This window comes from Ursus americanus, chromosome 34 (genome assembly GCF_024610735.1).
Source record: "Ursus americanus isolate L20-20 chromosome 34, mUrsAme1.1.p, whole genome shotgun sequence".
Classification (NCBI taxonomy): Eukaryota; Metazoa; Chordata; class Mammalia; order Carnivora; family Ursidae; genus Ursus; species Ursus americanus.
Genome location: NC_142160.1, coordinates 15,703,493 through 15,731,402, shown reverse-complemented (window position 1 = coordinate 15,731,402; position 27,910 = coordinate 15,703,493). Strand labels below are relative to the sequence as shown.

Here is a 27,910-nt window from a genome sequence, read left to right as displayed (position 1 = left end):
TAGGTGAAGGGAATTCAAAGTACTCTTATCATTATGAGCACTGAGTACTGTATAGAATTGTTGAATCACTAAACACCTAAAACTAACATGACACTGCATGTTAACTATAGTGTAAGTAAAATAAAAAAAAAATTTAATTGAAAAAAAAATTGGGGGAAATATCTAGTGCCGTATCCACACCACCATTCCATTTGCCACAACTTCTGAATACTGAATATTCAAAATATTGTGAATATTCCTTATTCCCAACTCAAGTGTTTATGGAAAATAGTGACAATAGTGACAGTTTGGGGTATTTCAGGACACTGTGTTTAGGTTATGCAGACAACTCCATGCTTTCCCCCATAGGCTTTTTGTTTGAGCAGATAACGGACAGCAGAATGGAATGACTTGAGTTTGACCACTCTGACTTGTTGAGAACCCTTCCGAAGCTCTACTTGCAGAACAAAGTTCAAAACAGCAGCCAGCGAAAGATAGGAGAGTAAAGGGCTATGGAAAATTCCCCAGGGTAATTGGGTTCATGAAATTAAGATTGGGTGGCATTGCCCTTGGAGAGTAGAAATTAAAAGGAAGGGAAAAATAGAAGAGCAGTATTTTAATTAGGGGACTACTCTATTTTTAGATTCTTTTTAACATTTGACCTTACAATCATTTAAAGTTTCGAAATCACAGTTGTATGCTTATGAAGGGTAGCATGGTGCGGTCACTGAAATTCTTGTTCTTTGGGGATGACTAAAACAGTGTTCCTTGCCTTTGTTAAATATTTACTAGCCCCACCCTCACTGAATTACCTGGAGTTTGTAAGCCCTGTGATTGGAAGTTCTTATTTTACCCCCTTATAAAATGTTTACAGAATGGCAAGGTAAACTTGTTTTTTCCCTTCATCTCTTATGACATCTTGTAATGTGATGGTGGTTACAACAGAAGGCAGACTGAGCTCACGCAGTCCTGCTTCTATAAATGGAAAATCATCTTCCTAATCATCTTGAACCTAATAAAATGTGATAACCAAAGGCCATTATCCCGTAGACTCAAGAAGAATATCAATGATCATAATTCCATATTATAGAATGGTCCGAGATCTGCATTTTATGGGAAAAAGTAGTCTCTATTTTTATGGGATTGTGGAAAAAAAATTAGTGGATGCTTACGGATCTTCCTATGCCAGCCTTTTTCTTAGATCTCAGTAAGAATCTCAAAACTGTAGCTTTTCTGAAATTTTCTTCCCAATGGTGCAGAAGAAAAAGGTGGTAGTTCGTGATTTTAAATTTAGATGAAAGTTGATCTTTTATTGGTTATTTTTATACTTCCTAATAAGAAACAAATCTGACAGACTTGATTACAATGTCTTTGTTCCCTCTATATTTTGAATTTGTTGTTGAAGTGAAGCTTCTGAGAAAAGACGGTCCCAAAGGCTAGGGCAGGAAGAAGTGAAAGGCTGCAGTATTTGTTTGTGAATAATTCAGAATGACCCTGATTCTTTGAATACTGTCCTTTCTTCCATTGTTTTAACTAGTATTCTCTTCTAGTTAAAACTTCTTTATACCTAAAATAGGATCTTTGATGATCACAATGATCCCCCAACTTCAGAAGTTTCTTCTGAATCATAAAAAGAAAGATTAATAAGGATAATACTTATAATCATACCAACTGTCTTTTGATTTGATAGTGTTTTATGGTTTTACAATAATATATATCATATAATTAATAGATAATATACATATTTAATACATAAATAACATACCATTATATGTTGTATATAAATATTTATATATTATGTCTATATATTATATATTTATAATTATGTAAATATATATTTTTCTTAATTCTTAGAATTCTCAAAAATTCTGTTATCTTCATAGTGTAATGACAATAACAGCCCCCATTATTATATATCCTGCAATGCACCACTGTAAGACACATTACACACATCATCTCAGGTAATCCTCTTAGTAACCTTATAGGCCAGGTATTACTTTCAAATGTGAAAAACAGTGCTTAGAGGAGTTGTTTAAATCAGCGAGATTTCAATCCAGGTATTTAGGTTCCAAATTAAGTGTTCTGTTAATTAGGTCATGGTTTCTGCAGTGTAATTATATTTGGGAAATGGCATATGGGAATATTTGGGGAATGATATATGAGTACTCAGCAAACCCTGATTTTTAGACCAGGGAAAATGATGGATATTTATGGTATAAGCATTAAATATGCCTTCAAATATGTCAGTAGCCTAACAGAGGTTTTGTGTTTTTAATTCAGATGTACTGCAGGATGCCAGGTCTGCCAGAATTTAATCAGGTAAGACTTAGATAAGTAAGATTTCTTTTAATATTTAGGAACTCTGTTTAAAACTTATTGGGACAGTTTTCTCATGTCTCGAACGGACTCAATGAAAGGGCTTTATCGGTGCATCCTATTTACCTTTCCAAAGGCAGTTTTTTGGGTTTTTTAAGATTTTTTTTATTTGAGAGAGAGAGTGTGGGGGGGTGGGTGCAGAGGAAGAGGGAGAAAAAAGCAGGATCCTCCCTGGGCAGGGGCCTGACACGGGGCTTGGGGCTTGGTTAGGATCCCAGGACCCTGGGATCATGACCTGAGCTGGAGGCAGACACTTAACTGACTGAGTCACCCAGGTGCTCCTCGAAGGGAAGTTTTAAAAAAGAAATGTGGGAGTTTTTTGAAGGAGAGTGATTATTTGAATGCAATAGATAGATGACTTGAATTACTGAGATATGTAAACGGCAAGGGCCTTTGGCAAGAGCTTCTACCAATTGAAATACTTGTAAAGCGTCCCATTTGCTTATGTTATATTTTATTTGTTTATTTGAGAGAGCGAGCAAGAGAAGAGTGGTGGGGGGGGTGTGGAGAGGCAGAGGGAGAGGGAGAGAATCTTTTTTTTTTTTTAAATATTTTATTTATTTATTCGACAGAGATAGAGACAGCCAGCGAGAGAGGGAACACAAGCAGGGGGAGTGGGAGAGGAAGAAGCAGGCTCATAGTGGAGGAGCCTGATGTGGGGCTCGATCCCATAACGCTGGGATCACGCCCTGAGCCGAAGGCAGACGCTTAACCGCTGTGCCACCCAGGCACCCCTGAGGGAGAGAATCTTAAGCAAGCTCCATACTCAATGTGGAGACTGATGCAGGACTCCATCTAACAACTCTGAGACTATGACCTGAGCCGAAATCAAGACTCAGACACAACTGATTCATCCAGGTCCCCCTATATTTTATTTGGATAATGAAGATGGTTTGTTCAGCACTGTATTTGGTCTATGAATTGTGAGTGATGTGTGCTCATACCAAGCTCTAATTCTGACACCAGTTTTGACACGTGTGTGTGTGTGTGTGTGTGTTTCCAACACAACACCAGGTAATTAACTAAATCCTGCCACTATCTACCTGGAGATAGCATCAGGTCCCATAGGTTAAGAGCTCAGTCCTATAAGACTATCCTTCCTCCCCACACTTCAGGTGCCAATCACAAGTCCACATTATCACCTGTGCTTCTGACTGATAGGCTGTGGATCAGAGGTTCCCAAGAACTCTTCCATGGGTTCAATTAGTTTGCTAGCAAGGCTCCCAGATCTCAGAGAAACATTTACTTACATTTACCAGTTTATTATAAAGGATGTTATAAAGGATAAACAGCCAGATGGAGGGGATGCATATGGCCAGCTATGTGGGAAGGGGCGTGGAGCTTCTGTGCTCTTTCTGAGCAAGCCACTCTTCTAGCCCCTCTACATGTTCACCAAGCTGAAGTCTCTGAACGCCATCTTTTGGGGCTTTATGGGGGCTTTATTACATAAGCATGTATGGAGACAGGGCTTATGGCTTATAAGGCAGTAATAGTCTAAATGAGGTCATAGAGGTGGGACTCTAATCTCACAGGAATGGCGTCTATAAACGAGGAGACACAAGAGCTCTGTCCCACCTCTATGACCTCATTTAGACTATTACTGCCTTATAAGCCATAAGCCCTGTCTCCAAATACAGCCACATTGGGGATTAGGACTTCAACATAACAAATTTTGGGGGACACCATTCAGTTCCTAACAATGAGTGAAGAGTTTCCATTTGACTAACCTCTTTTACCTTTCCTCAAATTATTTTTTCTTTCTTTTTAGTAATTATTTAAAATTTGCTAAAATTGAAAGCAAGCATAAGACTATATTGAAAAGAAGTGAAAAGGCTTCATTTACTCCTCCTGCTTCCTACTTTATTCTCCAGAACCTTTCCCTGGCAATATTTTCCTAACTTGGCAATCTTTAGAGGTAACTAATGTGAACGATACTAGAAAAATGTTGATTTCACACTGTCCAGAAATTAAAAGTTGTTGAAACTTATACTTTTTGCACTTAGCTAGGAACTAGTTTGATTTTTTTCATGTGGAGAGTGAAATGTCCCGGTGTTAGTTACTGAGCAATCTGTCCTAACCATTTCTGCTGTCGTTTCTGTTACACAACAAATTCCCATATGTCTATGGTTCTGTTTCTAAGCTTTTTATTTATTTATTTATTTTATTTTTTATTTTTTTTAGTGTCATTGATCCTTCTGTTCCTAGTAAATGCCACTGTGCTTCATTATTACAGTTTTGTAATATATCTTGGTATCTGATAGGGCAAGTCCTCTATATTTTATTCTTTTTTTTTTTTTAATCATTTCACTCTTTTAGACAATTTATACATCCGTATGAATGTTAGAATCACAGGGCACCTGTGTGGCTGAGTTGGGGGTCTGTCTTCGGCTCAGGTCATGATCTAAGGGTCCTGGGATCAAGCCCTGCATCGGGCTTCCTGCTCAGAAGGTTGTCTGCTTCTCCCTCTGCCATTCCTTGTGCTCTCTCTTTCTGTCTCTCTCTCTCTGTCTCAAATAAATAAATAAAATCTTAAAAAAAAAAAAAAAGAATAGCTTTGTCAAATTCCCTGAAAAATCCTCTTAAGATTTTGATGGGTAGGGGCCCCGGGTGGCTCAGTCGTTAAGCGTCTGCCTTCCGCTCAGGGCGTGATCCCAGTGTTCTGGGATCGAGCCCCGCATTGGATTCCTCTGTTGGGAGCCTGCTTCTTTCTCTTCCACTCCCCCTGCTTTTGTTTCCTCTCTCGCTGCCTGTCTCTCTCTCTGTCAAATAAAAAAAAAAAAATCTTAAAAAAAAAGATTTTGATGGGTATTTAATAGAATTTATAAAAACAATTTGGGAGGGAATTGGTATTTGACACCTTTATATTGATTCTCAAGGTGAGCTTTTAGTTAATGATGTATAATTTGGAAGTTTTGAAAGTTTTAACTAAAAGGATAGACATGGAAGCTTTTTAAAAAAAAAATTCAGGGGTAATTGGTTTCTTCTATGGGATCATCATGCAATAGTTTAATGACCTGGTAAAAACTGGAATAAAACTACATTGATTCAAGTCAACTGGATTAGGCTAAAAAAAATACGTAGAGCAAAGTGGGTTCAAACTGAAGAATGGTTAGTGATTTAACTTTCCAGGTGTGAATTATGGCTGCCTCCATTCATTCATGTTCTGTTTAGAAAAAGCCACAGTGAAATGAATCGTTCAGCTTATGAATAGATGTTTTTCCATTTTGAAGACTAACCCTCGTTCCGAAAGATAACCAGGTGATATATTTCTCTCTAGTAGATGCCGACTGTGTATATTCTGTACATTTGAGATTATTCCTCCACTCATTGAGTCAAGAGCCCTTCCATATATAGAACTTGATCCTCTGACTTCTTGTTGTCATCTTGGTTCCTTGCTTACTTGAACCCAACAACTTGTACACGTTTTTATGTTGCTTTTCACACATACACACACAAAAAAGCTTGAATCACTTATAAAGCCAAATAACCTCTTTGTATATAATATATGAAAGTTCTGTATGCTCAAATTTTAATTTTTCCTTCTGATTTTTTTAATTCACAAAACACAAGAACCTTATCGTCCTTTCACCAATATGATTATTATTATATTTTGTTAGTTTTTATGTAGTTCTAGTTTCAAAGAGATTTAACCTTCTAATTTGCTTCATTTTGTTACATAGTGGAAATTATGGCTATGTACCTGAAATAGTTTTTAAAACTTTTAATTATTTGCAGGAACATTTATTGAATTTTCCTTCCTTTGCAATTATATCACATATATTTATTATTTAATTTATATTTATAGTCAAGCCTCATTCATGTCTCTTTTCTTGTGGTAGCTGTATGTTTACGTATTTCTCTGAAGTTGAATCTTTTTTGACATTGATTAATATTCTTTTGATGTGCATGTTACATTTTACATGAAGACATTTTCTGACTCAATCCTTAAGTATATTGCATGTTAGAGATTTTTAGTTTTTTTCTTAACAGCCTTGTTGAGATATAATTGACATAAAATAAACCGCACATATTTAAAATGTACAATTTGATTTTTTTTACCATCTTAACCATTTTTTTTTTTAAAGATTTTATTTATTTATTCGACAGAGATAGAGACAGCCAGCGAGAGAGGGAACACAAGCAGGGGGAGTGGGAGAGGAAGAAGCAGGCTCATAGCGGAAGAGCCTGATGTGGGGCTCGATCCCGGATCACCGGGATCACGCCCTGAGCTGAAGGCAGACGCCTAACCGCTGTGCCACCCAGGAGCCCCCCATCTTAACCATTTTAAGTGTATAGCTCAGTGTGTTAAGTATATTTCCATTGTTGTGCAACAGATCTTCAGAACATTTCATCTTGCAAAACTGAAATTCTATGTCCATTAAACAATAACTCCCCATTGGCCACTCCTCCCAGCCCTTGGCAACGACCATTCTGCTGTCTGTCTCTGTGGATTTGACTACTGTAGGTACCTCAGATAAGGGGAATCATACAGCACTTGTTTTATGACTGACTTATTTCATTTAGAATAATATCCTCAAGGTTTATCCCTATTATAGCGTATCATGGGATTCCTCCCTTTTTAAGGCTGAATAATATTCCATTATATGTATACGCCACATTTTATCCATTCATCTGTCAACAGACACTTGGCTATTATGAATAATGCTTTATAATACTTAACATGGGTGTGCACAAGATTTTTAGTATTTTTTTTAAACATTCGCTAGATGATATTTATTTATTTATTTATTTATTTATTTTAAAGATTTTATTTATTTATTCGACAGAGACAGAGAGAGCCAGGGAGAGAGGGAACACAAGCAGGGGGAGTGGGAGAGGAAGAAGCAGGCTCCTAGCGGAGGAGCCTGATGTGGGGCTTGATCCCATAACGCCGGGATCACGCCCTGAGCTGAAGGCAGATGCTTAACCGCTGTGCCACCCAGGTGCCCCTCGCTAGATGATTTTAATGTGCAGCTAAGGGAGAGAACCACTGAGGGTGTTTTTAAGCTCAGAAGAAATCTAGTGATATAAATCTTAATGTGAAGTTGTAAAAAAATTATTCATATGTGCCATCTCTATATTACCCTAGAAAAGTGTAGAAACGTTACATCTGTTTTCTGTTTTGAAGTGTGTTTTCTATTCTGAAACTGGTTTCCATCCCATCTTTAAGGTGTTACTGTGGGCGACTGATTGGAGACCATCATGGGATAGATTATTCCTGGACCATCTCAGCTGCCAACGGTAATGAAAATGAACAATGGTCTGTTGAAAAGCACACGACGAAAAGCCCTACAGATACGTTTGGCACTATTAATTTTCAAGATGGAGAGCACACCCACCACTCCAAGGTACGCTAATAACTCACATTACTTTGCTAGTTTTTAACAGAGGATAACCTCCAAATGTTTCTCGAAATTGTATCTCCAAGTGTAAATGATCAGATGACTGGGTTTTATTGCAAAAATGATCCGTATTATTGACCTGTTCACAAAAATGACCTGACCCTTCTTCTTTTCTGTGTGAGGGACATGGTACCTTTCCCAGGTATGGCGTGGCCAGCTCTTTATTTGACCTCTTTTAGCAAGCTTATGCCTTCTCTATGGGAGAATGCCTTATTGCTCTTTAGACAGTTGCCAAAGGCTGCCCTTTTCTTAAGGAATGGAGAAAAGTTGCTGCCAAAGAGATGGTTTTAGCTGAAGCATGGCCATAGCAATTACTAGTAGCTTGTGGCTGTTCAGGCCTGCTCCGTCCTTGTGAGAGGAAATGCGGAAATCTCTCTCTGTATCTCCCCCAAGTGATCGTCCTTAGGTTTTCCAGGCCAGTTTTGTTCCTGTCTCTAATATGATAATTTTGCATGTAATTTGCCCAATACGGACAGGCCAGCTATCTCTCAGGTGTTTTTTCTTGAGCTTGTTAACCACCTGCTGCTTTCTCAGAGGCAGATTTCCCCGGGGAATCTGCAGGGGCGTCCACCTCAGGAAAGCCAAGACTCCGCTGGACCCTGGAGTCTGACCATTGGTTGGGTGAATTTGAAACAACAGACCGTAATAAAGCAGTCATCATCAAGTCTCATAATGCAGTTTTACAGTAATCTACATTTCCAGTTATTAATCCTCTTGCACTTAGCTTTGTGTGTTGATGTTCTCTTTAGTTGGTGAGGAAACTGCCTTTATTCTTCTCTGTAATCCTTTTTGGAAGCTGACTCTTACAGAACCCTGTACGTAATTTTCCCCTTCCGTTTTAGTCTTCCTCCTTTTGCTTTTATGTTTACTTAAAATCACCTTCATTTCCTCATTTTTTCATCCATTTGACAACGATTTATTAGGTGCTCGTACGTTGCTATGCCCCAAAGAGTATATGTTCCATGTGCTAACATTGCTTACAGTCTAGTGAGGGTAACAGGAAATAAATATACTATTACCACAGGGGGAGGGGAAATGCTCCAGATGTGAATATAGGATTCTTCGAATAAATGGAAACGGTAACTCCTGTTTTTCTGGGGCAGTGTGTGTGTCAAGGAAGCCATCGGGAAGTAGGCACAGCTAACCTGAGATCAGAAAGGTGAGTGAGGTGTTCGGTGCCAGGTGAGGCAGAGGGCTAAGAACACTGGGCTTGTGGGAGGGCCAAGAGAAAATATGGTGCACATAGGAGAACTGAAAATATGGTTCAACAGATCTCCTGATCCCTCATAGATTTTATGCTTACCATTAGATTGCCATTACATCCTGAGCACCTGAATGCATTTTATTTGATCTCTCAGAAGAAACTACCTTTTATATTTAAGCCCAGAATTGTTCTTATTTACGGTGAGAGGCAGGAAAGCTTTGAGAGCTGGTTATTTATCTCCCATCCCTGCATTCCCTTCCCGGTCTTATCCCTCCCACCTCATTCTGTGAAGGATTTGAGGAGAATCTATGCCCGTGAGAATCTGCCAGAGTTAGTTATAAAGAAGGGGGAAGGGGAAAGAAAGTCATTAACCTTTAGCACCATCTTTGTTTGGCCTTTGGAAGAAAAACTAGTGCTGATAATTTAGTTAATCAAGGTTGTTTATCTGAGATCTCAAGGAGGAGTATCTGCTAGGACTCAAAGGACTTCTAGATGAAAGAGAGAGGCACCTGGGAGAAAGAGTTGCGCTAGGGGAATCACGTCAGAGCTGCCCCTGCCTGCATTCACGATTCGGAGCAACACAAACCATGTCACAAAGGTCAACTTGTGTATTTTCCTACTACTTGGATATGTAAGAAAGCCATGGCAACTCATTTTCCTCACTTACAAACTGAAGGTTCTATTACATTCTGTGATGGCTGTCCCAACTCGATGTCAACTTGATGTTCAGAAATTCCAACATTTTAATAATTAAATAAAGGGATTATGTTTTAAGAATTTCAAAGGTGAATAGACCATTGTTTTAAGTCACTGTTACATCCTGGAAGATAGGTCATAATTCTATTTGCATATGGATGAAGATCTCCACCCGTGGTTCTTTTCGGTGTAGTTTTCTAATTCCTGGTTTCTTATCGTCCTTACTCCTGTAAATCTGACTTGGTGGTGGTGTTGGTTAGCGTATGCTTGAGGAGGGCAGACTCATCTCAGTGTGGTTTCAACAGTCTGTATGTGGCTGCATCTACTGGAAAAGAGAGCCAGCTATACACCATGATCTTAAGCAAAACACAAAATGATTCTGCTCCTACCTGCTGATTCGGATTTCTCTCGCCTTTGCTTTGGGTTACATTGACTAGACAAAAATATGACTCTGGTGAAAAGTATCTATTTTGGAAAAAGACATTTTCAGAGGGATAATTATATATAAAGGGAATGGTTAGAATGTGAAGTTTATAGTAAATTAAATGTACATGCTCCCAGATAATACTCTGATTTAAATTGTGGAAATATATGAAATAGTTAAGTAAATTAAAAGTCATAGTGATGTGGTTTTGGAATATAGGTGAGGTTCGGTGGGGTGAGGTCTGGAGCTGATGACCGCAAAATGGTGGTTTATTAAAGCGGGGGGGGGGGGGGGCGGGCAGGACCCATGGGCAGAAAGAGCTGCTGCACAGGGGTCTTTCGGAGTGGCTGATTATATACTTAGGAGTTGGGGGAAGGAAGGAAAAGGAGGTGTCAAAAGAACTTTCATATGCTAAAGAAGACCTATAAGATAATAGAGACCTTGCCAGTGTCAAGTTAAGGTTGTTTTCCCCTCTAGCAAGGTATTAACATTAAGATAGTTGGGAGATCCCTGGAAGACTGTCATACATGTCCCACGAAGGAGTGGGGGGTAGATGGGAGGTTGCAGGGTGTCAGCTTGTGCTTTGTCCAGCTAGCCTTCTGCTCCCTCATCAATAGCATGTATGAAAAACCCCATTTCACCTATTTCTAAAAGCTTTTTTTTTTAATGGGTTTCCTGGAGTAGTGGTTTTTGCCAGTTTGAAGTATTTCTGCCTCATCTCAGACCTTCTAGAGAACATTCATTGGTGGGCCAACCCTGAAAGCCAGAGGAAGCCTTCCTACCGTGACTTGTAATTCCCAGAAGGAACTTAGAGGGGGTGTGGGATCCTTTCAAAGTAAATGTTTCCATTATACAAAGATGAACTTTTAAAGAAATCTCAGACACTTCCTTTTAAGTTTTGGCCATTTCGGTCGCCCTGCTGTGTGCTCATTGTTACTGGTATGTAGTTGTTCCTATTTTATGTACATGTGTCTATTCATGTCTTCCAGTATATTAGGACTTCTTATGATACAAAGTTGGATCATCTGTTACATTTAATGTTGAAAGAGTGGAAGATGGAACTGCCAAAGCTGGTGATCTCTGTCCACGGGGGCATCCAGAACTTCAAGATGCCCTCCAAACTTAAAGAGATCTTCAGCCAAGGTTTGGTTAAAGCTGCAGAGACAACAGGAGCGTGGATAATAACGGAAGGCATTAATACTGGTAAAGTGCACTCTCTGCTTCACTTAAAAAAAAAAAATTCCTCTTTCTAATTGAATCAGGTAGTATGGCACCTAATCTCTGCTCTGCAGTGCTCTCGGGGCACATGGTGGCATGAGAAAGACGAAAAGCATAGTACTAGGAAAAAAAACCCAGAAGAATCATAGACTTTTCCTGGAATGCGTTTCTACCATTGTTAAAATAATGCTATTTTAACACAACTGTGGGTAAACTTCTGGCAAAGAAATAGTCTTTTCATGAACTTTAGACTCCGGTGAGGTTTGAAAGGACTCGGAATTCTTGCAAGTATGGAGTGTGCAGGCTTGGGCATGAGCTAAGCTTACCAGAGGGTCAAGTTCAACAACAAAAATACAACTGAGTAAATTTGAAGATCTAATTGGCTTTATAAAGCAATTCCTGAATTAAGCAGCATCCCATTTAGCAAGTAAAGAGGTGCTCACAGAAGTTGTACAAAATGGAAGGTTTTTGTAGGAAGGAGAGTGAGGCAAGGAAGTTATTTGCAAAAGAAAAGGAAGGGTTGTTCCAAGCAAGGTCATCTTCCCTCAGAGGGAATGGGGGGCGGGGAGCAGTCTAACCATGCAGATGACCTCATCTTCCTTTGCGGGGGGGGGGGGGGGGGTAGGATGAGGACAGTCCTTGTGACAGATTGAGCGGTTAAGACTAAGTTTTTGGGGGAGGTTGGAACTGCAGTTAGGTTAGGTATGAAGCCCCAGTTTGATAACTTGGTTTAAGTGATTCCATTTTGGGCCCTTAGTTTCCCTTTTTAACAACACAGGCTTTCTTTTACTTACTGCTCTTGTGTGTATGTGTGTGTGTTTTAACATTTAGGTTAGGACCAATTAAGGAACACAAATATAATAGTGTGAAGATTATTGGAATAGTTCATATAAGCAAAAGAAATGAGAAATGAGGCATACTTGAAGCTTTCTTAAACAATAATCAGGATCTGACCCCGTTCAACCACAACTCCGTAGGGCCTGACTACTCAGGGAGGGACAGCTGGACCAGCAGCATTGGCATTACCTGGGAGCGTGCTGGGAATGCAGATCTCATACCTTTGCAGACCAGCAGGACCAGAATCTGCATTCTGACAACATCCCCAGATGATTCTTCTGCACATTTAAATTTGAGAGATGTTGCTTACCAGCTTCTGCCTATTCTTGAGCTGCTTCTCTACTGTACTTGAACATTATCTGGCATGAATATTTGACATTTAATTGAATGCGCAAGCACTTGGATAGGTGCTATGGGTGAAAGGTGCTGGGCTTAGTGATAAGCCAGACTGTGATAACAATGAGCAACTAACTACGATCAGTGCTGACTGGGTCATAGTTGAGATACAAAGCAAGTGTTTGGGTGTACAAGGAAGAGGAAGACACATTCCAGTTCCACCTGAGGACACTCAAGAAGGCATGGAGAAGGATATAGCACTTGGCGTTGGCCTTGAGGGAAGGGTAGGAAGCAGCATCCTAGACAGAGGTGGCAGTTCAAGGCCAGGCACACGGCTGGAGGTGAAGGCACATGTAGAAAGAGGAGATAAGGCTATAGGCTGGATGTGCCATGTGGCAGAGAACAGGAACAAGGGAGACTGGAGCCAGACTCGGTGCCACGCCAATGGACTGACATTTTATTCTCTGTGTAGTAAGGGGTCCTCAGAGGAATCTGGATAGGAGAATGGGTAGGGAATGACATAGTCAGATCTGGTTTTATAGAGGGTCTCAGTAGACAATATGTAGTAGGATCACATGTGGGATGCTGACATACGTCCGCCAGCACCACCATGCTGGGAGCCCAGGCCAAACCTACGGAGTCCAAATCTCTATTGCAGTAGATGGCTGCACAGCTGATACTGATACGTGCCTGTGGTCCAGATCCCCGATTCTAGACAATGACTCTGGGGAAAGTGTACAAAATCGGGTGACGGGGAAGATGCCAGAGAGGGGGGAATGATTAGGTGCCGTGCATCAGATGCATGCGATAGGTAGAGTTTTTGTTCATTTGTCTCTGTGCTAACGACACAGGGCCAGCACTATATATGAGAAGAGTAAGCGGAGCAATGCAGTGTTGTCATTAAAAGGCAGAGTAAGCCAATCTCAAAGGCTACATGCTGCACTATTCTAACTATATGACATTCTGGAAAAGGCAGAACTGGAGACAGAGACAAAGACCAGTGGCTGCCCGGGGTTGTGGCAGGGGGACGAGTAAATGGAACGCAGAGGATTTTGAGGGCAGTGAAACTGTTCTGCATGATACTGCAGTGATGGCTTAGATCATTATGGGTTTGTTCAAGCCTGTGGAATCTACAGCACCTGTCCCTAACGTAAACTGTGGTCTGTGGGTGCTCGTGATGTGTCAGTGCAGGTTCAGCAGTTGTAACACATCTACCATGCTGGGGCGGGGGTGTAACAGTTGTGGGAGGCTGTGTATGGGTTCGGGGTACAGGCGAGGTCTGTACTACTGGCTCAGTTTGATGTGAGCCTAAAATTGCTTAAAAAAATAGAGTCTGTTTAAAAAAAAAAAAAGTCAGATACCCCGGATTGGAATCCAAGCTCTACAAACGACCAGCTCTACAACGTTGGGCAAATCATTTAACTTCTTTATGACTCAATTCTTGCCTATAAAATAGACCACATAAAGTTAACGTTTCTACTGAAAGTGTAAATACTTGTAAAACACTTAAAAGAGCACGTGGTGCATTGTAAGAGTTTGGTCAGTGCTGGCTATTATTATTGTTGTTATTATGAATTCCAGAAGGTCAAATGTAAATGCATTAGTTCTGGAATATTTATGTGTATAAAGCTATTAATTTGCTTCAATGAAGCAAGGGCCATATCTGCAGGATGTTTTGCTGGGGCAGTTGAGAAGGTTAGAGAAAAAAACATACTTAGAACATTCATGTTGACCCTACAGGACTTTCTGGTCAGTCAAAAATAGGGGCAGGACTGAGGTTGTAAGCAAAAAGTGCCCAAAGGGAGAGGAGAATTGTTCAGGTAAAGAGGTCAGCGATAGGAGAAAGAGGTGTTACAAGAGAGTAGAGGAAACCAAGATATCAGAAATTCATTCCACTGTGCCCGCAACTTTCCCTAAGAATGGCCCTTTGCATATACCCACCCATTTGTCTCCTTCCAGCAGTCATGGTATTTTGCATGATTCGTGTGTTCAGGTTTGATCTCTATTGTTCATAGGCGTGTCCAAACATGTTGGGGATGCCCTGAAAGCCCATTCCTTCCAGTCCTTGAGAAAAATCTGGACCGTTGGAATCCCTCCTTGGGGTGTCATTGAAAACCAGAGAGATCTTATTGGAAAAGATGTAAGTAGAGAACCCTTTCACAACAAAAGGAAATGAATGTGTATCTAATTGCCAAGTCAGCACTATACCTGGTATCCAAAAGACATCTCGAATGTAATATACCCCAAACCAACTATTGGCTTCCTACTTGCCCTGTCTTAGAAAATGATGATCTTATCCTTGTTCAAGCCAAAAACCTTGGACTAATCCTGGAATGATCTCTGTCTTATACATCAAACCTAATCCATCAGTAAATTATCTCAGCTTCACTTTACCTTTTTTAAAGATTTTATTTATTTATTTGAGAGAGAGAGAGAGAGATAGCAACAGAGATAGTGAGAGTGAGCATAAGCAGGGAGGAGAGGGAGAAGCAGGCTCCCCGCTGTGCAGGGAGCCTGATGCGGAGCTCAATCCCAGGACCTGGGATCATGACCTGAGTCCAAGGCAGACACTTAACTGACCGAGCCACCCAGGTGCCCTAGTTGTTTGATTTCATTATCCAGAAAAGTTCCCTATATTGTGATGGGTCGAGATGTCTCTTGGGTCATTTTCAGTCTTTTGTTGTTGTTGTTGTTAGGGAGGGGAGGAGGGGCTGAGGAGAGATGGAATCCCAAGCAGGCTCCATATCCAGCATGGAGCTTGATGTGGGGGTGATCTCACAACCCTGAGATCATGACCTAAGTCGAAATCAAGAGTTGGATGCTTAACCGGCTGAGCCACCCAGGTGCCCCTCAGTCATTTTTAATCTATGGATTTTTCCTTCATCTCTCTCTCTCTCTCTCTCCCTCTCTTTTTTTTGGGGGGGGGTGCAATTTATTTGTTAAAGAACTAGGTCATTTTTCCTGAAGAGTTTCCCATAGTTTGGATTTTGCAGATTTAGCCCGTTATAGTAGGGTTTAGGGTATTTCTCTGTCTTTTGTCTTTCCTGTAAATTGGTAGTTTGATCCAAAGATTTGATCAAATACATGATTTTTTGTGCAAGTTTACGCCATAAGAGATGCGTCCTTCCCCTTGTAACTTAGGATCATCTTTCTTTTTATGATGTCCTTGCCTAGATTCATGATCTCAACTGAGTTGCAAGTGCTGATATTTAATTTTAGTGTTCTTTCTTTCTTTATTAGCTTAAACACTCTACAAAGAGAAACATTTTCTCATCAACCATTTGATTTACCTTGTGGTATAGTTGTATGGGAAAGGGCAGAATAAATGCTTGATTCTTTCTCTTTATTTTCCAGCTTTCAAAGCAATGATTCATTATCTACCATCCTCCAAGGTGAAGAGTGATTATTTGTTTTGGTTCATGAATTGAAACATATCAAATATTAAATATGTTTCAATTCATCTAGTCTAGTTATTACTCTTAATTATGCTCAAATTGTCCCATTTTGGCCAGTGGAAACTTTTCAAGTTGTCTCCTGAGTCCTTTTAACACAATTCTAATTATTTTTCATTGCTTCCTTGTGTTTTAGTATAGAAAAAAGTTCCAGGCTAACTGTATATTTTTTGCTCCTTGAGAAATGCCTGGTTGTTTTTAGTGGGAAATTATATTCTGGGGGCCAAGAGTGCATTCTGATTTTTCATGCCTAATAATGTTCTACTGTACTATAGTACTTTAATAATATTATAATTTAACCTTTCCTCTATTATTGCACATTTTTTGCTTTTATAAAAAAATGATATTAATGCTGGGATTAGATACTTCAGATGTAATAAATCTATCTATTATTATTATTATTATTATTATTATTATTATTATTATTTTGCTTTCTGGTGTCAGTGTCACATTTAGGTACTAATAAAGGTAACTTTAAAGACTAATGTTGATAAAATTTATAGTACTTTTCCCTTCATTATTTCTTTTAAGCTTCACAGTGACCCTCTGCTGTAGGAATTATTGTTTTCACTTATACATGAGGAAAGTAAGCTGAGAAAGGAGACAAGAGTTACCCTGATTTAAAATTAGGAAGTAGAAGAGTTTAGACTTAAACAGGGTCCCTCTCACTCCAAACACTGTGGTTTTGTCTCTAAAAACAAATAAAAATTGGAGTAGCTTAAGGAAGGGTTCACAAATATTAATAAAGATCTGGATGTTTTATATTGAATGGATGGATCTCCATTCAGTTGGTTGGTGATTACTCTTCATTTCATTTGAAATACTAGAAAAAAAAGTGTTATCACAATATTGTTTTGGGATAGATCTATTGAAAAGCATATTTTTTGGATAGTGATGTAGTCTGTGTACCTGTGTACCTTTTTGAACTGTTTTATAATGACCTGAGACAAGGTAAATACAGAAATTAAAAATAAGTATTTAGAACCATTTTTAGTAATGTGGCAGTGCTGTGACATCTAAGCATATGGTCAGTGGGCTTATCTTGCTGAGCATGGCATGCGCAAGAGTTGTTGAACTTGTGTCATGAGTCCCATGTAGCATGAGCTGCATACTGGTTACACATAGTAGGACCACACACCAATCCCAAAAGATGGGAGATTAAAGAAAACAGTTTGATCCTTCACCACAAATATCTTGAGAAACAGTGCTGTAGGTAGCAAGTAGTACTTATTAACCTTGGCAGGAACTCCATGGTTCATGAACAAGCCTTATGGAGCAGGTGAGCCCAGGGAAGGAAGGACCTTGAGCTCTGACCCTCTCTTATCTTCACTGTCTTCTAGGTGGTGTGCCTGTACCAGACCCTGGGTAACCCCCTCAGCAAGCTCACCACACTCAACAGCATGCATTCCCACTTTATCTTGTCTGACGATGGGACTGTGGGCAAGTATGGAAATGAGATGAAGCTCAGGAGGAACCTGGAAAAGTACCTCTCTCTGCAGAAAATACACAGCCGTGAGTACCACAGGGGCTCAACCACTGGGGCCTGGTTGGGGAGCTGCTATGGAGAAAGGCACCCCTTTGTCATCCATACCGAGTGGAGAGGTCCAAGCTGGTCCCTGCCTTAAATTAACACATGTGAACCCACAGCCAGAAGAAAGCAGGATTTGAGGTGGTGAGGAATTATGGGTGACAGGAGAAAGGAAGAAATCTTGGGGGACACCATAATCAGGAGAGGTTTTCTGCAACAGTGGAGACTTCAGCGTAGCCTCCAGCTGTCCATAGGGTAGGATGGGTGGAGGATGGTTGTGTGTGGGGGAGAAGATTGACGCCAGAATGGGAATGACTAAATAGCAGTCAAGAGACTGGCTTGAGAAGAGGGAGGGTATGAGTTTGACCATCAGAGAAGATGGCATTTTGTATATGGTGGCATGTCTCAGATAGGGAAGGGTTAAGACCAGACAGGGCTTTTAGAAATAGGGACCTTCGAAGGTTTCAGTGTTATGTACTACTTCCAGGGATGCTTCGATATGACCATTTTGGTAGCGTTTAAAAACAAAATGCGGCTGAGTAAATTTAAAGATCTTACTGGCCTTCCTCAGTGATTCATCAGTTGGGCAGCATCCCATCTGGCAGATAGGGAAGAGTTCCAAGGAGCTGGACAGAATGGAAGACTTTTATAGGCAGAAGGAGGTGTGGCAGGAGACTTATTCTAACAAGGAGTGGATTGTTTTGGGCAAGGTCACCTTCCTTTGAGGGAAGGCGGGGTGGGTGTGGGGGTCCTACCAGGCAGATTACCTCACTAACGCCAACCAGGTAATTCCAGACTGACTGGTTAAAGGTTACATTCCTGGGAGAGGTTGCGACTGCAATTAGGTCAGGTATTATGTCTTGGTTTGTTGATGTGGAGCTTAGCACAAGTGACTCTATTTTGGACCTGTTGTCTATTTTTTAATAGTAGTATCTATAGGAGGGAGAGGGGAGGGGAGGGCCAGAATCAGCAAACATCCTCGGGTGGAGAGGTGGAAAGATAGGTGCTCCCTGGAGAAATGGAGACTTTTAGTCCAAGGCAGCAGAAAGTGAACTTCTGCCTCTTTCCATGAGTTAAATCTTCCACAAAATATTCCCATCCTTGGGGTCGAAGACCTGGGAGCCAAGACCGTAGGGAGGCTCAAGTCCTCTTCAACCTTTGACTTTGGCCTTACATGCTGAATGTCCTTTGAGTTTTTAACCTTGATCTCCTGAGGCAGCAGAATGTAGGAGGTCAGATCAGAGCTCTGTCATCTACTGTCTATGATCTTGGCCAAGGGAGTTAACATCTGTTAGACAGTTTTCTTAATATAAAAGGGAAGGAACTGTCTACCTTTTGTTGTGAGAGTTAATTGAGATGATGTATGCTTGCTGTGCCTAGGATAGTGTTGGGTGCATTGTATGCCCTCAATACATGTCTGTGTCTTTCTTTCCTGTTAACCTCCTTTGATACAGGTGTAATCTCCTTGTTGGGGGAGGGTGGTGTGGGAGGGACCCTGAGAATTGTTGCCAGTGACTTAGAGCTTAGTGTGGATAAAGGTTGGACGCTCATTTCGGTAAGGAAAGAGGAGAGAGGATCAGGTATGTGGTCCCCTGTGGAGTGGGTGTGGGTGGGGGGGAAGGGAGACCCACAGAGGAGAGCAGAGGAGGATAGGTCAGAGACAGGCCTGAAGAAGAGTCCCCGCAGGGAGGGCTCCTTTAAACGTCTGAACTCTCAATTACCTGAAATGTCCTGTTGCCTCTGTTGACCCATGCTCAGCACAGAAATTGCTTAGGGGCTTTGTACAGCATCATGATGTGTGCCCCAGGAGAGCAAAGTCTGTCTTTCTTATTCCCTGCCGATTCTCCATTTGTGGATACAACCTGAAGCTTGCATATAGCATCAAGTAACGTTTCTGCTTTCAAAGATCCTGAAACTTGGGACTTACTTGGAGAGTTTCACTTTGTGTGTAGAAGAATGTGGAGTCCATTCCAGTGATTGGTAACATTTATTATTCTAAGGAGAACCAATATGAAGGAGCAAAAATAGTAAGGCACCTACACCCACACACATAGGAAAGGAAGAAAGGAAGGAGAGAGAGAAGAACGAGGAAGAGGAGGAGAAGGAAGAGAAGAAAGAAAGGAAAGGAAAGCCCCCAACAGACCCCAAATTCTTACATATCCAAGCTGATCTTCATGCCCACCATGCTCACTAGGGAAGCTTTCTACCATATTTGTATTGCTTAAAAAGGGTTTATTTGGATGGAATGAAAATAGTTAAATATTTTGTTGATTTCTTTTATTTCTTTTCGCCTGGACTTCTTGGAGTCCCTGGAAAACCCTTGATATTGGCCAAGAGTACTTATAGTGCTCCCCCCAAAACCCTGACATCATAAAATTGCTATAGGAATTCTGTGTGTAGCCATTTGAAATGTGCCCAATGTCAGTTCCTAAGCCCCTGAGGATAGACAGGATAGGATCAGGTGCCTCAGTATCTGTTCACAATCCAGCTGTCAGTGGAGACGAGTGCTTTCCTGGGTGTCCGTCCTAGGAGCGGGTAATTTGGAGGCATGATATTGTATTCTTGCCTAACCCTGGGGGCCAAGGATTGAGGCAGCTCTCCAGTGAGATTTCTCAGCAAGAGCTTGACGATTTTTTTCTTTTCTTTTTTTTTTTTTTAACAAATTTAGTAGGATCAGTAAGATCCTTTTTGTAGAAAACAATCATAAATATTTTTGTTTTTGTGGGAATTAGTTATTGCTTCAAGAAAGATGTACCCTATAGAAATTGAATTCCCTCTTTACCCTTATTGATTCTTTTGTGATGATAAAAGTGCTATATACTCTCATATTTAGATAAAACAAAGATAGCATATAGGAGAAGGAAGGATTTTCCATAATCTCATAATAAAAAACTAACCATTGTCAACTTTTTCATATATATATGCTTTCACAAATTTTCTACACACACACACAGCAACATTTTTTTTTTTAAGATTTTATTTATTTGGCAGAGAGAGAGAGACAGCCAGCGAGAGAGGGAACACAAGCAGGGGGAGTGGGAGAGGAAGAAGCAGGCTCCCAGCGGAGGAGCCTGATGTGGGGCTCGATCCCAGAACGCCGGGATCACGCCCTGAGCCGAAGGCAGACGCTTAATGACTGAGCCACCCAGGCGCCCCATCACAGCAACATTTTTTAAATGAACACTACGTTCATATAATATCCATGCTTCTTTTGTAGTCTTCCCCTCTCCCCCACTAAACATGGATGCATTTCCACATTAGTAAGCATAGTTTAACACATCTTTAATAGCTGCATGGTATTTCATTATATAGGGTATAAGAGATTCTCAAGTTTTTTCCCTGCATGTCAATAATTTATCATTAATGGAATATTTATCTAAATTTTCTTCTATTACTTTTACATGTTAATATATCATTTTCGTCATCTTGCTTAGCTTTTGTAAGACTATATTATTAGAGGAATCCCATGACTATCAGTTGGTATATTTTAGATTCACTTTTTAGTGACAGGGAGAAAATAATGAGGTGAAACTATATGGAAAAGGAAAAGAAGTAGAATGTCAAAGCAATGAAACAGACTGAATTATGTGTTTGAATACCTGCTAACAGTCACTCCCTTACCCCCAAATCCCACCCCCACCAAACATTTGTGGAGTCGAGGACAAGGGTACACAGGAAAGGCCACATATTATATGTCTAAATATTTAAAAGCTTTAAATCAAGCTAACAAACTGTATAAGGTTTTATTCTTTTACATTTGTACATATAGCTGGAAGACCAGGTTTGAGTTCAGCATCTTGGAAATTTGGGAATACTGAGCCACAGCCAGGACTGTTGCCCAGCCTATGTACAGCTTGCTCTCTGCTTCTCTTTCTGCCCTTGGCTCCATCCCTCTGTGCCAGGGGCTTCACACACATGTGCTCACCCGGACACCCCAACCTGTATGTCCAAGCTCTACCCACTTCTCCCCTATACCCCAGAGTCATTGACAAGTATGTCCTGGGGAGGACATATCTGGGGCAGAGGCTCAGGCAGCCCCTGGAAGCAGGAATTTTGGGGTCTAAGGCACTCTAGTAAGTAGGGTTGAGGGCACAGGCTTCCCTCAAACATTGGTCCCGTAGACTCTTCACTGTGAGGGGAGGGCATGGCCAGAGGAGGGCTGTTCAACTTGGGGCCCAGGATAATATCCACTGATGCCCAGATGTGAGTGTGGTATTGCCTGCTGATTTTTCTGCTTTTGAAAAATAAATTAAAAATATTGATTTAAATATATCAATACATGTGCAGTGTAAAAGTTAAATAAGTCTATAGAATAAACAAGATCCCTTTTCAATGTTTCCCCAAATCCTTCCCTGTCTTCTCCATTAATAGTTTGATGTGTACCCTTCCAGAGTTTTCTGGTGACATACACACACACACACACACACACACATATATGTATAAAAAGGTATATATGGATATGTATATATAATAAATATATATATTTATACACATGTATACACACATGGATATATAAAAATGGATATGCGTATATATATATAATAAATGTATATATGATATATATAATAAACATTTATACACACATGTATCATGTAAGCATATACATAAATATAATGCAAACATATAAAATATATACTTATGTGTGTGGATTTAAAAATATAAAAAGGATCTTACTATATATATCATTCTGTAACTTTTTTTCACTTAATATGTTTTCAAGAAGAATGACTCCATGGTCTTTACTTTTTTTTTTTTTTTGTCTTCCTTACTTTAATAAAATAATGTATACTTGTGATAAGAAATTTAAACAGTGTGGGGCGCCTGGGTAGCACAGTCGTTAAGCCTCTGCCTTCGGCTCAGGGCGTGATCCTGGCGTTCTGGGATCGAGCCCCACATCGGGCTCCTCCGCTGGGAGCCTGCTTCTTCCTCTCCCACTCCCCCTGCTTGTGTTCCCTCTCTCGCTGGCTGTCTCTCTCTCTGTCAAATAAATAAATCAAATCTTCAAAAAAAAATTTAAACAGTGAAAAATGGAATACATTGAAATGTAAAAGTCTGTGAGAGTTACCCAACCCATCCTGTTCTTAGAAATAATCATCATTAGAAGTTGATTAAATTGGCAAAAGGTTGATGATTTTTGGAGGTGAGTGATCGATACATTGGGATCCATTATGTCATTCTGGATTTTTTTTCAAGATATGTTTGAAGTTTTCCACAATGAAAAGTAGAAATTTCTTGAAGACTACTTTAAAAAAAAATTTTTTTTAAACCATTGAAAACTTTTAGCTACCTTTTTAATGGGGGAAAGCTTGAATTTGCTCTCACCGTATTTCTGCGACTTTATTGGAAGTGCAAGCTTCTGGCTTGGTCTTGAACTAGGGAAGCCTGAGTGAGTCAAGGAAGGAAGAGGCGTGAGCACAAGTAACAGGTATCTGGGGTGACTGAAAGACTTGTGTCCAGGAAAACAAAACGGATGATTGGCCAGCATAGGTTTTCTTTGTAACAGTGTGATATTGTCTGTCCTCTGAAACAGGTTCAAGACAAGGCGTGCCCGTGGTGGGGCTGGTGGTGGAAGGAGGTCCCAACGTCATCCTTGCCGTGTGGGAGACTGTGAGGGACAAAGATCCAGTGGTGGTGTGTGATGGCACGGGCAGGGCCGCTGACCTTCTGGCCTTCACCCACAAACACTTAGATGAAGGGTGAGTTGCTGACTCCTCAGCTGTGAAACCACGGTAACTGTTTATTCCTCTATTTTAGTTCTTTAAGCTGTTTTTAGGTGGGCCACATATCCTTGGGGGACAGAGATAGAGACTGGAATTAATTTTTCAGTGATTTTTATATGTATTGATTAATGCCCGAATGCCCTCTGCTGATGCAAGTTTCTGTTTCCTTTGCTAAAGAATGGCCTGCCACTCTCAGGGGCTCTTGAACCCTGTTTGACCTGCAGGGGCGTGGGTGGTGGGGGGAGCACTTCCATGGGGAGTAAGGGTGGGGACGCTCCTGCAGTTGGCCTGTAAAGCTGAGAAAACCCTGTGGTGAGTGAGGAGCTGGCCCCAGATCACCCTCAGATTCATTTGCCGTTAGTAAAAATAGCAGGAAGTGGGGAGAAGAGCATCCAGGCATTATTATAGGTTGTGTTTATTTGAGGTTTTAATCCTTTTTCTAAAAAAAGATTTTATTTATTAATTTGAGAGTGAAAGGGGGAGAGAGAAAGAGTACGAACAGGGGTGAAGGAGAAGCCCAATGTGGCACTTGATCCCAGAACCCTGGGATCACGACCTGAGACACTTAACCGACTGAGCCACACAGGCGCCTTAAGGTTTTAGTTCTTTAGCCTTTTCAAATAAAAAGGTCGTTTTTCTTTAGCTATCCCTGTATTTAGTGTGATTTTTTTCCAGTTTCAAAAGTGTGGTCTTTCTCCCGTGTAAGTAAATATAATACCTATGAACTAAAATATCGACCCCACTGATTTTCTTAAGTAAACATGTATTGGAAATCTATCAGCTCGGGAACCTTGTGCCGGAGTGTGTTCCTTCCAGGATCATGGCAGATCCATCCAGGCTCGCTTTCAAATTCGGCCTCTCCAGTACCTTGCGCTTCCTGCTCACTTGCTCTCAGATCAGAACTGTGCATGGAAACCCTCAGTTAGATGGGACCCGCAGGTGCTCTTGCCCTGAAGTTGCTGCCTTGTTCCCTTCTCTGCATTGTGCCAAGTCATGACCATTTATCTCTCTCTCAGGGCCCTACGTCCTCAGGTGAAGGAGGAGATCATCTGCATGATTCAGAACACTTTCAACTTTAGTCTTAAACAGTCCAAGCACCTTTTTCAAATTCTAATGGAGTGTATGGTACACAGGGATTCTGTGAGTATGAGTTGATAACTCAGACGACTTTTAAACTGATAATTTGTATCAATTGTAATATTTATTTCCACAACTTCTAAAAATAAGGAGTTTTTTTTTAAAGATTTTATTTTTTAAAGTAATCTCTCCACCAATGTGGGTCTTGAACTCATGACCCCAAGCTCAAGAGTCACATGCTCTTCTGATTGAGCTAGCCAGGCACCCCCAAAATAAGGAGTTCTTAATTAAAAAATTTTTTTTGTAAGATTTTATTTATTTATTTGACAGAGACAGCCAGCGAGAGAGGGAAAACAAGGAAGGGGAGTGGGAGAGGAAGAAGCAGTCTCCCAGTGGAGGAGCCTGATGTGGGGCTCGATCCCAGAACGCTGGGATCACGCCCTGAGCCGAAGGCAGACACTTAACGACTGCGCCACCCAGGCGCCCCAGGAGTTCTTAATTTTAATTTGATTGTATATAACTCTGTAGGACAGACCCTTAGTTGAGTCCACTTGCCTTTTTATTCCCTCCCCGGCCCACCTCCCCACAATGCTTCAAATTCAGACTGCAGTTAGGAAAAAAAAAAAACAAAAACACTTAGTATAGCAGTATTACAGAAAAGTGACCACATTGAATGAAGATCACACATAAATATTTTCAGAGGGTAAAAGAACAGCTCCATGTCTTAAGTCCAGTCTGCTGTCTTAGACGACTGCATCATAACATCCGAGTAAATCCGGCAGGAGATCTTCGGGGTCGCACTGAACAACGGGAAGTGTGAGAATATACTCTGGGACAGAAAATGGAGGCCACAAACTAGGGGCTGTGAACATAATGTAGATTCAGAAAACAATTTTAGCATTTTGGGATACTTTGATCAAAATTTTTACCAATGACTTGGACGAGATGAAGCCAACAATTCTAGTAAATAGGCAAATATGTCATGATTCATAGTGATCTTTCCAGATTTCAAAGGCTAGACCAAATCATTCAAGATTTTGGTAGTACTTAAGCACCTGGCCTTAAAAAAAAAAGCCCACAAAAATAAAAAACTGTCCAGTTCAGGCTGGACAAATCATGACTAAACAAATGTGATAAACACTTGGTTTCAGTTGACCTAATAACAACAAAAATAACAACCATGTCTACAATTAACAACTTGTCTTCAAATGTATTTTTTTTACCTTGAAGTGCCCCATGAGTGAATTCAATATGACAGTGATTGTTTATTCCGGTTTCCGAGATGCCAAAGCCGCACCTAGAGAATTTAAGTGGTTTGCTCAGAGTCATGCAGTTACAGAATGGTAGAATAGATACGTGGACTCAGAGTTGAAATCCTGTACCTGGTCTACTACGTTTGATACTTACCACAGAAATCAATAAGAAATGGACATCTTACAGAGATCACCCTTGTATTTGTGTCTTCCTGTCATCAAAAAGAGTAACGAGGGGTGTAATGACCAAGAGGAGACTAGAGTAGGTGCCGAAGGGTTTGCGCATCTTAGGAGTTAGGTCCTCAGCTTCTGCATAATTGAGAATTGATTTTATTCATGCACATAGAGGGGCGGTTAGTTGGAGGGAACCAATACCCAAATGGTAGAAGCATAGTTTTTCTACCTTCATGGGACCTTAGAGATTATTTATCGGTTTCCTCTCACCTTGTGGATGAGAAATCTGAGATTCAGTGGCCTTAAGATGTTTCCTCCAGACTGGCTGGTTAGTGGTATATCTGGGCTTGCCAGACTTGGCTCTTTTTGTTGAATAGTTCCCTTTGCTATATAAAACATTTTCATTTAGAAAGACTGAGATACATTCATTAACAGCAGACAACCTTTTCTTCTTTTTTCTCTATCTATCTATCTATCTATCTATCTATCTATCTATTTGAGGAGGGGTGAGGGAGAAAGGGAGAGAGAATCGTAAGCAGACTCCATGCTAAACATGGAGCCCCACACAGGGCTCAATCTTAGACCCCAAGATCATGACCTGAGCCAAAACCAAGAGTTGGGTGCTCAACTGACCGAGCCACCAGGACTTTTACAATCATACATAAAATCCTTGTTTGTCTACAAAAATTAGTCTCATGGCGCGGGAGGCACTGGACGCAGACATTGTGAAGACCATCTGTCCTGCCCTTTCTACTTGTTCATTGGGCACATTGTAATTGCCTCACTTATTTTATGACGAATCCTTGAGGAGTCACCTCTCACTAAAAAAAACCAAAAATCTTAGTCTCTAAGATGAAGTGAGCAGAAGGGTGTCTTATGGTATCTCTTCAAAAGGAATAATTTTTATTCTTTTCCATTAGGAATTAACACTGAGTTTCTTTTCACATCTAGTGTGTATATGGTAAATTCAGTGTAATAATGTTTTTTCATGTGTTTCCTATAGGATACATGGATTTTTTGAGTTTTTTCCCCCTGAGTGTTCACAGTCCTCCATTACCCTATTTAAAAAGTTTTCTATAAGTAACTAATCAAGAAGATTAACTCTGTGTGGTTTTTTTTTACATTAATGTTTTGCTCAACTCATTAACTCTAGAGCGCATTTTGTGGGGGCTTTTTATTTATTTATTTTTATTTATTTTTTTTTAAAGATTTATTTATTTATTTATTTGACAGAGATAGAGACAGCCAGTGAGAGAGGGAACACAGGCAGGGGGAGTGGGAGAGGAAGAAGCAGGCTCATAGAGGAGGAGCCTGACGTGGGGCTCGAACCCAGAACGCCGAGATCGCGCCCTGAGCCGAAGGCAGACGCTTTAACCGCTGTGCCACCCAGGCGCCCCATGTGGGGGCTTTTTAAAAACGTTTCTTTACCAGTTCCCAAAACATATGGCTTCCTGTTTTTCGACCATTATAGATTACCATATTCGATGCTGATTCCGAGGAGTCGCAAGACCTTGATTTAGCAATCCTAACAGCTCTGCTCAAGGGTGAGTGTCTGAAGAGGGTTACATCTCTTACTCATTTCCTCTTTTCATGTTCCATGGAACTTGGTTTGCTTTTTTATGTTGGTATTTTAAATAAGGTGTATGATTAGTCCCTTCTTTTAACCTAGGCACGAATTTAACAGCATCAGAACAATTAAATCTGGCAATGGCTTGGGACAGAATGGACATTGCCAAGAAACACATCCTAATTTATGGACAACATTGGAAGGTATAGTGAAAATGAAGTTATTTGGGAAAAATATTTCACGTGTTAGCTTGTAAGGGTGGGGTCAAAAGAAAAAATTGAAGGAGAAAGAGAGTGGTTTGGGAGGGGTGTGGAGGATATCTTTGTAGCTGGGTGCCCAGGGATACCTGAGACATTTCTCTCATGACTTTGCCTCCCTAAAATCATGTTTTTTTCTCAGGCTCCACAGCCTAATTGAAACTGACAAATGAAATTGGGAGAAAGACAGAATGGAAGGATAGTTTATTTATTTTTTTTATATGGCTGGATTTTTATATTGTTATTTAAAACTCGAAGCTTTTCTTATTTTTGCATTAAAGGGTGATATGTCCTCACAATAGCAATAAGTGAAAACAGAGAAAAGCAGAAAGAAGAAAGTGATCTATAGTGCTAATGATAATCACTATTAACATTTCATTTTTAAAAATTGCAGTTGCGACTGTGCCACA

The 27,910-nt window shown here is 40.5% G+C and overlaps 1 protein-coding gene across 7 annotated transcripts in view; it reads left to right on the top strand.

Moving 5' to 3' along the window:
• TRPM6 (transient receptor potential cation channel subfamily M member 6) overlaps positions 1-27,910 on the top strand; it is a 181,359-nt gene that overhangs the window by 69,891 nt on the left and 83,558 nt on the right. For all 7 annotated transcript variants that reach the window (XM_045781029.2, XM_087858787.1, XM_045781028.2 and 4 more), the window contains 9 exons: positions 2,260-2,298; positions 7,526-7,703; positions 11,071-11,284; positions 14,488-14,612; positions 17,265-17,436; positions 22,983-23,148; positions 24,189-24,312; positions 27,148-27,220; positions 27,346-27,446. In XM_045781029.2, coding sequence (XP_045636985.1) covers positions 2,260-2,298; positions 7,526-7,703; positions 11,071-11,284; positions 14,488-14,612; positions 17,265-17,436; positions 22,983-23,148; positions 24,189-24,312; positions 27,148-27,220; positions 27,346-27,446 — 1,192 coding nt within the window. The remainder of the gene's footprint in view (positions 1-2,259; positions 2,299-7,525; positions 7,704-11,070; positions 11,285-14,487; positions 14,613-17,264; positions 17,437-22,982; positions 23,149-24,188; positions 24,313-27,147; positions 27,221-27,345; positions 27,447-27,910) is intronic.